The 13,846-nt window shown below is 47.7% G+C and overlaps 1 protein-coding gene across 1 annotated transcript; it reads left to right on the forward strand.

Moving 5' to 3' along the window:
- The first annotated feature begins 461 nt into the window (after nt 1-461).
- LOC130881031 (probable inactive 1-aminocyclopropane-1-carboxylate synthase-like protein 2) lies at nt 462-12,235 on the forward strand. The gene is made up of 14 exons (XM_057780198.1): nt 462-878; nt 2,088-2,147; nt 2,581-2,651; nt 3,616-3,685; nt 3,941-4,007; nt 4,929-5,026; nt 5,256-5,324; nt 5,666-5,766; nt 7,457-7,546; nt 8,619-8,664; nt 8,764-8,905; nt 10,920-11,062; nt 11,142-11,295; nt 12,153-12,235. Exons 1-14 carry the CDS (start codon nt 462-464, stop codon nt 12,233-12,235), a joined length of 1,611 nt encoding a protein of 536 aa, XP_057636181.1.
- Nucleotides 12,236-13,846: the final 1,611 nt, after the last annotated feature.

The following is a 13,846-nucleotide window of genomic DNA, read 5'->3' on the forward strand; positions in this document are numbered from 1 at the left end:
GGATCAGCTGGACGATTTACTCGGTGCTAGGATTGGACAGCAAAACCTCCCTTCTCATTTAGAACCAGATGCAGCAGGTTCTGTTTGGAGCACAAGAAGAATCTGGGAAACACAAAGCCCCCCTTTCTCCTAAAGGCTTTACTGTGCTTGCTCAGGACACATTCTGATGGCATCTGAGTAGAATGCTCCAGCAGCTGAGCCTGGGATACTTACACATGCTCTTGACTTTCTGAGCCATTTAGAGCCTAAGCCCAGAACATAGAGGAGGGAGGAGCCAGTGATGAACTTGAGAATCAGTTTTGTGCCAACCATGCCAGGACCTCCAAGGAAAACTGTCTTGTTTTCTGTGCTTAATCTTTCTCTGTAGGTTCCAGCCAGGCTGCTGAGGCCCATACAAGTGCTCAGGGCAGGGAGTGGAGAAGTCCTCCACAAAGAAGGTCTTCTGAACGCTTCAAAGGAAGATGTTGAAGCTGCAGCAGGTCCTGATGGACCATTTCTTTCAGATGACTAGCCAGCGGGTGCAGAGCCTCTCACCAGAAGACCAGCAAAGCCCACAAGCCTCCTGGAAGTGGATAAAGAGGATGGGCTTCTTAATGTCCCGGATGGCCAACCTCATACGAGCTGAGGCTACAAAGGAACTGAAGTTCAAAGAACCCCTCCCTCGCTCGGACCCTAGATGTGACATCAAAGCTGGGCAGCAAGCCCTGTCATCTTGGCAGCCTGACCAACCTGGTCCCAGGCTGGATGGTTTTGAAACCGCCTTTGTCAGCCAGGTCCTGTCCAGACGTGGTACTGGCATCTATGATCTTTACTGCGCCAGCTTCCAGAGCTATGAGGCCTATCAGAGAGACAAATACCACAAAGAAGAAAACCCTATGGTAAGATGTGGACATCCTTGGGAGCCTCAGTCATTGGAGTTTTCTGGGTCCTGTGCCAAATACTGTATGCCTGCCTCTCTTTGTGGTGCACAGACACTGCTGTCTGGGAATAATGGTGCAGTCACCGACATAAGCTGATAATGCCCCAGGCGCTGGAGGACTTGGGGGGTTCCTGGGTCCCTTCATCCCTACCTCCTTTCCCCTAATCTCAGCATTTATATTCCAGCAGCCACCATACCCTCCCTGGTAAATGAGCCTGCCTTCATGAAATGAAACACCGTGACAGGTGCAGGCAGCCACGGAGGACAGGTGTTTATTCTATTTTCAAGAGCATGAAAGGGCTGCCCTTCTCAGGTGGTCCTGATGCAGCCAGCCGATATGAAGGTGCCTGTGGTCCTCCTCGAGGGGTGGCAGACATGTACAGAAGCTAAAAGGAGGGAAGCGCTTGGTGTGGTTTGGAATGCTGACCTCTGTGCCCGAATAGAGACCATGAGTACCGTGATGAGAAGTGTGGGCACAGCTGGACAGGTGATAAACGTTCCCTTAGGGCAGCAAGCAGCCAGCAAAAGGGTTTTAGCTAAGGAGATTGACAGCAGCTCTCCACTCAGAGGGCAGACGAGGGTTGTCATCATGCCTTTCCTATCTGTGCCCTGTCTAAGCTTAGTCCGGCCAGCCCGTGACCATCTCCTTTTCTAGGGACTGAATTGGATACTTCTGTTAGACCACAAGGGCTGCAGCTCCTCCAGCTGCCTGGAGGGCCCTTCCGTGTGGTAGCAGAGATGGGTGCAGGCAGGGCTTGTGGCTGATAAAGGCTCCAGGCTCTGGGTATGGCAGGAGAGATTCTGCCTGCCACCCAGGTCATCTGTCTGGTAGATTTTCAACTTTTCTTCTTTTCATTCTTTTGATCAAATCAAATGTTTTTCTCAAGACATAAGGCAGCTCACAGGAAACAATGAGGAGTTCAGGGGTTGTTACATGGAGTAAATCAAACCACCCTGATTTGTCTATTGGAACAGGTGGGGACTGGATAGCTGCACAATTTTAGATTCTGGGGAATTTTTCTGACACTTAACCCTGCTCTACACCGATTCAACTACCTTGTGACACACTGACATCTTCCCTTGTCTACGATGTCAATTTCTTGGCGTTCCCAGAGGAGTCCATCTAGGATGGAGTAAGAAGACTGACCCAGATTCCTTCTGCTTCCAGGGCTACATCAACCTTGGTACCAGCGAAAACAAGCTTTGCCTTGACCTGATAAAAGAAAGGGTAAGCCATGTTCTAGACTTTGCTAAGACTCGAACTCCCTGGCCCTGGTTCCCTGATCTATACCTTGGCTTGTGGCAGGTTCAAGGGGGAAAACATAGACATTTGGGGGATGTTAGAGACATTTGCTTTTGGAACATCACCCCTAAGATCCTGGCCTGGCTGACTGTCCAGATGTCTGGTCTGGCAGGTATGCAGTGAGCAGCCTGCCCAAAGAGCTTTGGGTTAAGGAGGCTGTCCAATGCTTTCCATTCAAACTGGTAGGTATCTATGGCAAAGCAGGCCTGATTCATGAAGGAGCACACAGCGTGTATCCTCACTCCTTTTCTGGGAGATATGTAACTTCAGGGCAGTGATCTGTGCATGAATGAGGAACAAAATAAGGCCCCACTTGACTTCCCTGAACTTCCCGTCTTCATGTTCTATTTGTCAACAGCTGAGTCAGTGTGACATGAACCAAATTGAAGATGATCTGTTGCAGTACTCTGACTGGCAAGGACAGCTCTTGTAAGTGACTTTCAGAACTATGGTCTCTTGGTGCACAAGAATCTTTAACCATCTATTGGAGATATATAAATCTCCTACATACATACATACATACATACATACACACACACACATATCCAATATGTAGCTGGCATGTATTGTGTACATCTCTAATACAACATATATGTTATATATAGCATATTTTATATATATCCAACATATATATGCAATTAGGTATATATAATCATTGAAGAAACTTGGTGCAGCAAGGCTTGCCTTCAACTCCCTATACAGCTGAGGGTGTCATTTACTCTCATCCTCTACCTTCACCTCCTGAGTGTGGGGATTATAGGTATGCACGATCATGCCTGGTTTTACTGTGGTGCTGAGGATGGAATCCAGGGTTTCATGCACGGACTCTAGGCAAGCATCTGAAGGCAAACACCCCTGAGGCATACTCACTTCCCCCAAATGCCGCATATTTAAGACTGACTACCTTTCTCTATCTTTGGCTAATAACTTCCCAGAAAGCCCTAGGAGGCGTGTCCAGCCTGAGTACACGATAGTTGTGAATGCAACCTAACATAAAATTATTAAAACTCACTTAAAACATTGAAAACTGTTGGATGATTTTTTTTTAAAAAAAATTGTTCCCACAGCTCTTGAATATCAACAATGTAGATGATGATGTTGCATTTGACATCAATAGGTTGGATTTGCTTAAGAACAAAGCCTCTTATAGGTGGCCTAATCTCACAGAAATAGCATCTGTCTATTCAACCCTGGCCTCTCCTACCACCTCTCAGCATCTGTGTGACCCTGGAGAGGTGACATCTTTAGTCTGTAGCCGTGTATGATAAAGTTGGCTTGGATAACAAACATCTCTTTAATGCTGGATGCTGTGTCCTTTAAAAAGAGTGTCACCTAGATTCTGAATGAGGAAGGACACCTGGGAACTAAACGGTCTCTTTGGGTCTGTCTGCAGCCTTCGGAAAGAGCTGGCCAGCTTCTTGACCTGCTACTGCAGGGCACCTACACCCCTTGATCCAGAAAATGTGAGTGGGTATAGTGGAGGCTGTGCTCTGGGTTTTCCTCTGAGTTATCTATAGAATGCAAAGAGAACCCTCAGAGCGGCAGGGCACAGGAAAAGCCAGCTAACAGAGGTCCCTTGGGAAGTCCAGCTATAAAGGACCCTGGGAGGTACAGCTACAGGAGGCCACTGGGACCTGCCGTTTGGGAGGAAAGGCAGATGGAGAGCGGATACCCTACTTACACAGGTACTGACTGGCCCTCTTGGACCTTGTCCTCAGGTGGTGGTTCTAAATGGCTGCTCCTCAGTCTTTTCTTCACTGGCCATGGTTCTGTGTGACCCAGGTGGTAAGTCAGCAGTTCTGCTTGCCTTCCTGATCTATAGGCAGGGACACCCAGGCATTCGCCCTGGAAGAGAAGGTTGTGTTGACTTGAGGTCTTTTCTACAAGTGTAGGACATCTGTCCTGCCAAAGATATTTTTGTGTCATTTCTGTGAAATCAAGGGAGTTAATTTAAGTCATTCAGTACTGAAGAGATGTGACAGTTCTCCAATAGGTTATCTCGATGAAAAGATCCACGAGTTCAAGAGAATGGGAAGGAAAAGACATGAAATCCCCCAGGTCCAGTGCCAGGAACCTTTCTTGTCCATGGTCTTTGACCTTTAATGTCTGGCCTGGCACAGACAAGTTTTTTCTTCAGTTTACTGGAAAGGACAGCTGCTTAGTCAGGAACGTGCTTGTCACTCATGCACAAGGACCTGAGTTTGATCCCTGGAACCCACATAGAAAAGCTGGGGCATGGTGGCGCATGCTTACAATCCCAAGGCTGTAGAAGCAGAGACAAGCAGGTCCCAAAGATGCTTGTTAGCCAGCCTAGCTCTAGGTCAGTAAGGAGCCACTATCTTTATAAACAGAGTATGTTGTTCCAGAGGAAGGAATCTGGGGTTGACCTTTGATCCTCACATGTGCATGCACACAGGTGCACATGTACCCACACAGACACCTGCCCCTCAACACAAAGACTTTTGTCATGGGAGGTGCCTTGCTTGATTCGCACCTTGGACTCGGAGCTCTTCAGTGCAGTCATCCCTCGTAGCCTCCTTCAGTGTGCTGAAGTTTGTGCCTCAAATAATGTGTATAAAAATGGATCAAGTTTTTAATGAAGCTTGAGCACAAGGATGGCAGAAGGGATTGTTGCCCAGGCTCCCGGGCTAGGAGCCTCGCTGCTCATCTTGACCGCCAGACAGCTTTGTCCCCTGGTACTCCTAGATGCCTTTCTGATCCCTACACCATGCTACAGTGGCTTCGCCTTCAGCTCCTGCCTTTATTCGAAAGTCGAGCTTATTCCTGTCTACTTGGAAAGTCAGGTCAGAATGGGGCCCCTTTCCTGCTTAGCCCACCTGGCAAAGGAATGTTGTAGGTCCTCTTGGGAGACAGAGGGACTTATTCTCTAAGCAAAGCCGGGAGTGGGGTGATGCTAGGGTAATGAAGGCATGTGGACCCACACCCTGGCTTGAAGGCCAGGGACTATATGGGACTTGAGGGCTGAGAACCAGGCTCAGGAACAAGTTTCTCTCCACTGCACGTGTCTTCCAGCCCGACTTGTCTTTTTCCCAGCTCACCATGGATATGCTGGAGTTTACCCTGACTCAGGCTAAGAAGAAGGTAAGGACAGGGGAGTCTTAATTTTAGGGTGGTCACCACTGGCCCTAAAAAGTCTGAGTAGTAAGATTTAGATACAAGATGTGGTGTGCTTTCTCTAGATGACAAAGAGAACAGTAATTCTAAGTAGCTGACTTCTCTGTGGCAGTAAGTCCCACCCACAGAAACTTCCAGAACACTTTCTTTTCCCCTTTGCCAGCAGCGTGGCGCTACTTCAATGAGATCCTACCTGGGCTTTATCAGGTGTCTCATGTTAGATGTCCCAAGCCATAAAGGATGCTTGGTGGAATTTGGGGTAGTTGTAAAGGATATGTATTCACTCTTGTGTTTGGGTTTCTTCTCAGGAAAAAAAGGTCAAAGGCCTTGTGCTAGTCAACCCCCAGAATCCTCTGGGTGAGGTCTACACTCGATCGATGCTGAAAGAATACCTGGTCTTTGCCAAGAAGTATGTGTTCCTCTCCATCACTTGTAGGCATTGGAGGCAGGAGTAACTTACCCAAGGTTACCCATTCTGCAATATGCTTTGCAGGGTGCAAGAAAGACAATGAAATGGAGGAGAAAGGGGTCTCGTGTTCCCCATTTCTGTTTAACTATTTCCTCTCCAGCGTTTCCCCATGCAGACTCTTCCCCAGCTGCCAGAGTGTGCTTTGATGTTTTCCCACTCACCACAGCAGAAGCGCTTTACCCTTGTATCTGCCCCCAAACCACCCAGGCTGCAGCACTGAAAATGGCAGATGCTCAAAGACAGCTCACCGTAGAGCTTTCATGTCTCACTGCCAAGAGCATGATAGCAACAGTTGCCTCTGCAGTACCCCTAATAGGACAGATACCTGTTGTTTTCTAGGCAGGAGAGAGAGAGAGAGAGAGAGAGAGAGAGAGAGAGAGAGAGAGAGAGAGAGAGAGAGAATATGCAAGAGGTGGAGCTGTGTACAAATCCCAGCCACCTGGGTTGCTTTCGTGTTGCCGTCATAAAGCAGCCTGTAAAAAGTAGCAGGAGGAAGAACGATCATCTGGCCTCATGGCTTATGGGTACAGCTCATCATGGCAGGAAAGTCATGTTGATAGGAGAGTCAGGCAGCTGGTTATGTATGGATGCCTGGAATATAGGGAGCAAGGGCTGTTCTGCTGCACTAGCAGCCCCCCCCCTTGGTAGCTGAGGACTCAATACCAGAAAATGGGACTGCCCACCTCAGAGTGGGTCTTCCTACCACAGTTAGCATAAACAGGGTAATCCCTCACAGGGTGTCTAGAGGCTGGGCTCCTAGGTAATTCCTGAAGTTCACAATGTGTCCACTATCACATCGCCTGAGTTCTGGCACCCTACTAGGTTGAAGTAACTGGCTTCTATCTTAGAACCTCAATTCTATCTGGGAACTGGGGTGATGGTGCTGTGTCAGGGTGTGAACTGAGGGTGTGAGTATTGCTCAATTCCCACTTGGTGTTGTGACATCAGTCTAGACCCTGGGAGGCAGCTGCTCACTGTCACTGTTGTAAACATCCGGGAAGCCTTTTCTCTCCTCCCATCCTCTGTTTGATATTCAAAGGGTTAGATGTGATATGATATTTCATATGTCCCCTTCCCTCTATGTACCAGCAGCCAGAGACAAAGGTCCCTGGTGTGCCTGTTCTTTGTATATTATAATGCCCCTTGGGATATATAACAAGCTACTGGGATAACAGGAATATATGTTATGTATCCAAAATTAGGAAAAAGAGTGAGTCAGGATTACAGAGGGATCTGGTCTCGCCTACCTTTAGTCCCAGCACTCGGGAGGCAGAGGCAGGCAGATCTCTGTGAGTTCCAGTTCAGCCTGGTCTACAAAGCTAGTTCCAGGTCAGCCTGGTATACATAGAGAGAAACCCTGTCTTGAAAAACAAACAAAGAGTCCCGAAACAAAAACAATTACAGACAGAGCTGAGCTGATGGCTCAGTAGGTAAAGGTACCTACTACAAGTCTGATAAACTGAGTTTGATCCCCAGGACCTACATGGTGGGAGTACTAAACTGATTCCAGCAAGTTCTCTGCCTCCACCCATGAACCATGTGCACACATGCACACACACGCCAAATAAAATGTAATCTTAAAAACTGCAGGCATAAACTAAGTCTATTTTTTTCTCTCACCCAACTGCAGGCACAACCTACATGTGATCGTAGATGAGATTTACATGCTGTCCGTGTTTGATGCATCCATCACCTTCTACAGTGTTCTGAATATAAAACAGTAAGTTTGTCCCCAGTAGTGTTGGAAGCAAGAGCCATGAGGTTTCTGCTTTGTGAGGTGATTTCATGAAGTAGGGCTTCCCTGAGTTCGCTGGGGAAAGAGTCAAATGCCAATGGACAATGTGTTCTCTGCCCTCCCGAATACTGAATCCAAATGCCATCCTGTGTCTAAGTGAATGCTAGAGCAAGGCAGGAAGGGTATCGTTAAAGGTCAAGGGGTGGCATGTCAATTGGTACAGTGCCTGGTGTGCAAGCGTGAGGATATGAGTTCGAATCCCAGAACCTATGTAAAAGTCTAGCATGGCAACCTGCATCTGTCACCCTGGGGGGTGGGGCTAAGAGACAGATCTGGAGCTCAGAGGCCAGACAGTCTGGTTAAATTGAGGAACGTCAGCTTCAGTGAGAGACTTTGTCTGTGTTGGGGGAAGTGGGGGAGGTAGAAAGTGATCTAGAAAGACATCCAGGTTTAACTTGTGGTTTTCCCACCTATATGCATGCACGCACACACGCACGCACGCACATACACACACACACACACGTATATATGTACACATCAGTGAAAGCCACATAGCAGCTTGCTCTATTACCCAGCCTGGCCTCAATCCCTTTGATTCTCCTGTCCCCACCTCCTGGGTGCTGGGAATATACCTATGTCCCATCATGCCCAATTTGAATTTGGAGAGGGAGGCTAGAATTTGACCGTAAGGATAGATTTCATCACAAGACGTGGGCATACCTGCTAGAAGGAACAGACTCACCGAAGGCAGTGAGAGAGAGGTGAGTATGGAGCCCTGGAAGGACAGCTGCCAAGGATGTGGTTTTGGACCAGAGTAGCAGAGCCACAGTCAGGCCGAGGGTCCTGGACTTGAGTGGACACTTGAGTACTGTTCCACGTGGGCTTTTCAGGGGCGCCTTGTGTTTCTCCCTAGCTTAGCTACCCCTGTCTCTTGAAATTGAGCACCTTAGACCCTGTCTAGGAAGAACCTAAATTCCACCTTCTCCTTCCCATCAGAAGTCATTTATCCATCCTTTAACCATTTCCTCCGACCTCAGTTTTTAAATTTCTTTTCCAGCTTGCCTGACCCTAACAAGACCCATATGATCTGGGGCACTAGTAAGGTAAGCCCCAGCCATCTGTCTTTGGTCTGTAAGGAAGGGAAGCCAGGAACAGAAAGCAGGAGGAACTAGACGTTCCTTCCCCGACTTCTCTTCCTCCAGGATTTTGGCATATCTGGCTTCCGCTTTGGTGTTCTCTACACACACAACAAGGAGGTAGCCTCTGCCATGAGAGCTTTTGGCTACCTCCACGGTGTCTCTGGCATTACACAGTTCAAGCTGTGCCAACTGCTTCAGGACAGAGGTACTGAGCAGAACTCTAGGATAGCATCTTGTTGAACTTCATGGACGGGAGGTGGGGGAATTGCTGGGTTTTCTGGGGTCTCTACCATGTACTTGATACACTTGAGGATCTGTTCACTATCCGAAGTTAAACCGAGGAGATGTGAGGTTTGCAGGAGGGTAGGATGCAGCTCAGAAAGTGAGTGCATGGGTGTGGATAGAAGATGGACAGGAGAGCCTCTTCCAAACCAGACTGGGATTTGATTCCGAAAGTCTAGCAGTTTTTGCTCTGCTTGGAAAAGCACCTCTTGTGAATGGCTCCCTAAGACCTAAAGATAAGAACTCAGACGACAGTCAGTCAATCTTGCTTTTACCCTTGGAGACAGGGTCTCGGTGGGTAGCCTTGGCCTGGAACTCACCGTGTTGAACTCCTAGTGCCCCCTTGCCTACGCCCCCCCCCCCCCAGTGATTAAAGCATGTCCTACCACACCCAGCAGAGATCAGTGTGTGTCTCCTCCTGAACCTACTTGCCTCTGGCAAACATTTTATGACTTTTCCAGTATGGATTAAAATAATTTTCCAGGGGCTACAAAGGAGAACAGGGTTGGAGAGAGGGTAAGCAGCAAGTTAAGCTTCTCCTTTCTTCTTCTTTTCCCACCCAAAACTGAAAGCAAACCACTTGCTTCTACCCATCTAGTATAGATCTATGACCTGTAGATTCTCCAGGGACCTCAAGGGAATGCTGGACCTGAGAGACCTTCCCCTTTTTGTTTTGTTTTTGGTTTTTCGAGACAGGGTTTCTCTGTGTAGCCCTGGCTATCCTAGAACTCACTCTGCAGACCAGGCTGGCCTCATACTCACAGAGATCCTCCTGCCTCTGCCTCCCAAGTTCTGGGACTAAAGGTTCCACCACCCCTACCTGGCTGAGACCTTCCCCTTTAATTCTATGGCTCAAACGTAGAAAAAACACTCTTCCTTTAATTTCCTGTAATAGATGGCCAGACTGGAAGGCTTAAATCAATAGACAGACTATATTGAAACAAACTAATGTCACTAGACAGGTAGAAGCAAACAGTTTGCTTTCAGTTTTGGGTGGGAAAAGAAGCAGAAAGGAGGAGTTTAACCGGCTGATTACCCTCCACGGTGCCATCCTCTTTTATATGTGGAGAAACCAGATCTCAGCCCCTTGAACACTGGTTCTCAACCTCAGATGTACCCAAGGGTTAACTTGAAACTGCATCCTCAAAGATTTTCACTTAGATGCTTTGGAAGCAGAATGTAGGCATGAGGCTGAAGCGACGGCTCAGTGGTTAAGAGCACATCCTGCTCTTCTTGATGGCCTTAGGTGTCCCCAAACTTACAGCAGCCAACTTACAACCTCCTGTGACTCCCATTTCCAGGAGATGCCTCCACAAGCACCCATGCACATGTGCACAGACTGGCACACACACAGAATTAAAGCTTTGGTTTTTGAGACAGGGTTTCTCTGTGTAGGCCTGGCTGTCCTGGAACTCACTCTGTAGAACAGGTTGGCCTTGAACTCAGAGACACACCTGCCTCTGCCTCCCAAGTGCTGGGATTATAGGTATGTGCCACCAGGATCTGACATAATTAAAACCTTTTTTTTGAAGCATAATGTGGGCATAAATGTTTTCTACAACCTCCTCCGGTCCCTTTTCTGAGAACAGCAGGGCATCACAGAATAGCTGGGTTTCTCCAGTCTTGTGTGTGGGGTTCAAGAACAGGAACGGAAACTTTGAGTACCTACTGATTCGCTCAGGTGACAATGGCATCAGCCCACCTCGTGGGATGCCCTGGTTACAGGCCACTATCAGATACTCAAAGGGAGCATCCCAGTGAACCATGAAGAGGCCCATTGTTCCCTCCAGAGTCCTATATGAGACTCTGTGTGGGTATGGAAATGGCTCACAGCTCACATGGAACCCAGCTAAGGTGTATTTGGGTAGAACCTCCCCACCCCCACCCCAGCAGGTATCTGCTATAAGATCTGTGATGCTCTTTCTCTACCCGTCCAGAATGGATCGACCAGCTGTACCTGCCTACTAACCACAGCCGGCTGCGGAAGGCTTACCTCTATGTCACAAAGAGGCTGGAGAAACTGAAGGTCCCCTATTTCAATGGCGGCTCTGGCCTCTATGTCTGGATCAACTTGAGAGCAGTAAGTTCTGGAAGTGGCAGGTGTTGGTGGGTCTGTCAGCGAGTCTTGTGCTCAGCCCTGCCCCTTTCCCTTTCCTTAGTACCTGAGCCCATGCACATTTGATCAAGAGCAGATCCTTTGCCAGTGTTTCCAGGACAACAAGCTGCTGTTATCTAGGGGCAGATCCTACACGTGCAAGGAGCCGGGCTGGTTCCGCCTCGTCTTTGCAGAGGACCAACTTCAACTAAAAGTGGGTGAGTGCCGCTGCCCACTCCCCAGTCCTGACATCCAGCAAAGAGGCCTCATCCATCCACTCCTTCACTCATTTGTTCTGACTTCAGTGGCCTCTAGCTTCAGCTCCCCTGAGCACCCTCTTCTAGTCTTGGTTATGCCCCTTTGCAAACAGGAAGCAATCCATTCCTTAAGCAGCCATCTCTCCGAGCATCCCACCTCTTGGATAGCCTGTGTTTTGTGTCTGCCATGTGTTTGGGAGTGTCTTTTGGACCAGAAGCTCCTAAGAAGTGGTTCTCTGCCCCGCTGACTCCAGGGCTAGAGTCTACTGGATCCGATGGACAGATGATCATGGCAGCTCTTGCATGTTATGTTGGAGTCCACACATTCCTCTGCCATCATGAAGACATATTTTATTTGAATAATTATTTATAGCATCTCATTAATTGCCAGACACTTTTCTACCTGCTGAGACTATAGCAATTATCTACTTAGCCTCATAAAATGAGTCTTATACCAATATCTTTTAGTCTGGTGTGGAAAATAAATGGAAGGAAGGGAGAAATGGTGATTCACACTTGCAATCCTACACTTGGGAGGCTGAGACAGGAGGTCTGAGGGGTCAGGGCTAGCCTGGGCCACATGGAGAAACTCTGTATCATAAATAATCAAACTCAGTTGAAGGTTAATAGACAAATAAGCCACAGTATAGGATTTGACTACTAGGTTCAAAAAGAGCCAGAAGAGAGATAGAACATGTTGGGCTCACCCCACACCCATAAACCAGAGGCTCTGGGGGTCATCCACAACCCAGTCTGTCTGGGCTCCACCTGCACACCGCCGACTCATTCTCTTTCTCTGTCCTCTTTGGACCCTCTAGCTATGGATCGGTTCTGCCAGGTGCTCAAGGAACACAAAAAGGCCCCGAGACTGAAACAGCTGGAGCCGGCCATCACGACATAGGCTGCTGGCCTCCAGCCAGCATGCAGTCATATGCTCAGAGGTCCCTGACATTAGCCTCTTGCTCAGGGGCTGGAGAGTAACTGGTGCTGCTGTACTGTCCGACCTCACTCATCAAGCCCCATAAGCTGGTGTCTGTCTTTTTTAGAAGCCTTGGCTCTTCTCGTCTTTGCTAGTAGCTATTGTGAATGCAAAAATGATGTTTTTACTCTGATGGGAGTGGGAGGGCCTGAGGAGTCCTGGTGGGGTAAAGGGAATTCCCTGGACTCCTTTTAGATGGCTTTATTTTATATTCATCATTAAATAAATATCATTCTCTATTCTCTCCAGTTCTTTATTTCTGGCTTACATTCCTTTTTGGAGATTCTTTTGTCCTAAGTTCTTTGGAAAGCTTGAATGTGAAGAAAACTGTCTGGAGGAGATCTGGGGTGGTAACTGAGATAAGAATACTTTGCTCTGCAAACATTTGGACCTAAGTTCAAATCCTCAGGACCCTGTGTAAAAACCTGGCCATGGCTTCGAGTCCCTGTATCCTCAGCCCTGGATGGTGGGGCACAGACAGGTGGACCATAATATCTCACTAGCAATCAAGTCTAGCCAAAATGGCAAGAAATCCTGTCTGAATGCAAGAAGGTTGAAACCTTTGGAGAAAGATCGCAAGATCCTGCCCTGACTTCTGCATGTGCACAAGTGGAAACACACACACACGCGCACACACCCACACGCACACTGGAACACATGCATACCCTCCACATGAATACATAATCTGTAGTGCTGTCCGAGAGAAGGGAAGAAGGGAGTCGTAGCTGGATGCTGAAGGAGCACTAAGTGTTGACTGTACCATCTTTATAAGCTATGGATCAGCCCTGGAATTCGCTTTGTCCAGGCTGGCCTCGAACTCACAGAGATCCGCCTGCCTTTGCCTCCCAAGTGCTAGGATTAAAGTCATGTGCCACCACCTCCCAGCTAGGATGAATCTTGGAATCTTCGTTGTTCGGGTGGCTATAACAAAATACCAGAAAAGGGAGTAACTTATAAAGAATGAAAGTCTGTTCATCACAGTTACAGAAGCAGCAAAGTCCAATATCAAGAACCTGGTAAGTGTCTTGTGGGGCCTATCATTTCTCCCTATGACATCACATGACTGGAGGGCTGGGGCTCCCTCTGTTCTCATGATTTTCTTACCAGGGTTACATGAACAGCTTTATTATTGGCTTCTAATTTTGCCTTTAAGAAAGACATCACTCCTAGAGATGCAGGGATGGTTCAACATACCAAAATCTGTCAACATAATCTACCATATAAACAAGCTGACAAATAAAAACCACATGATCATATCATTAGATGCTGAAAAAGCTTTTAACAAAATACAGCATGGCTTCGTGATAAAGGTCTTGGAGAGAGCAGGAATACAAGGAACATACCTAAAAAAAAATAAAGGCAATATACAACAAGCCAACAGCCAACATCAAACTAAATGGAGAGAAACTCCCAGCGATTCCACTGAAATCAGGAACAAGACAAGATTGTCCACTCTCTCCATATCTATTCAATATAGTTCTTGAGGTCCTAGAGAGAGCAAGACACCAAAAGGAGATCAAGGGGATACAAATC

This window comes from Chionomys nivalis, chromosome 9 (assembly GCF_950005125.1).
Source record: "Chionomys nivalis chromosome 9, mChiNiv1.1, whole genome shotgun sequence".
Taxonomy (NCBI): domain Eukaryota; kingdom Metazoa; phylum Chordata; class Mammalia; order Rodentia; family Cricetidae; genus Chionomys; species Chionomys nivalis.

Coding starts and splice junctions, on each gene's coding strand:
- LOC130881031 (XM_057780198.1), top strand. CDS start 462: ATGTTGAAGCTGCAGCAGGTCCTGATGGACCATTTCTTTCAGATGACT. Junction 5,027..5,255: donor CTGTCTACTTGGAAAGTCAG/GTCAGAATGGGG, acceptor CGTGTCTTCCAG/CCCGACTTGTCTTTTTCCCA. Junction 11,063..11,141: donor TCTGGATCAACTTGAGAGCA/GTAAGTTCTGGA, acceptor CCCTTTCCTTAG/TACCTGAGCCCATGCACATT.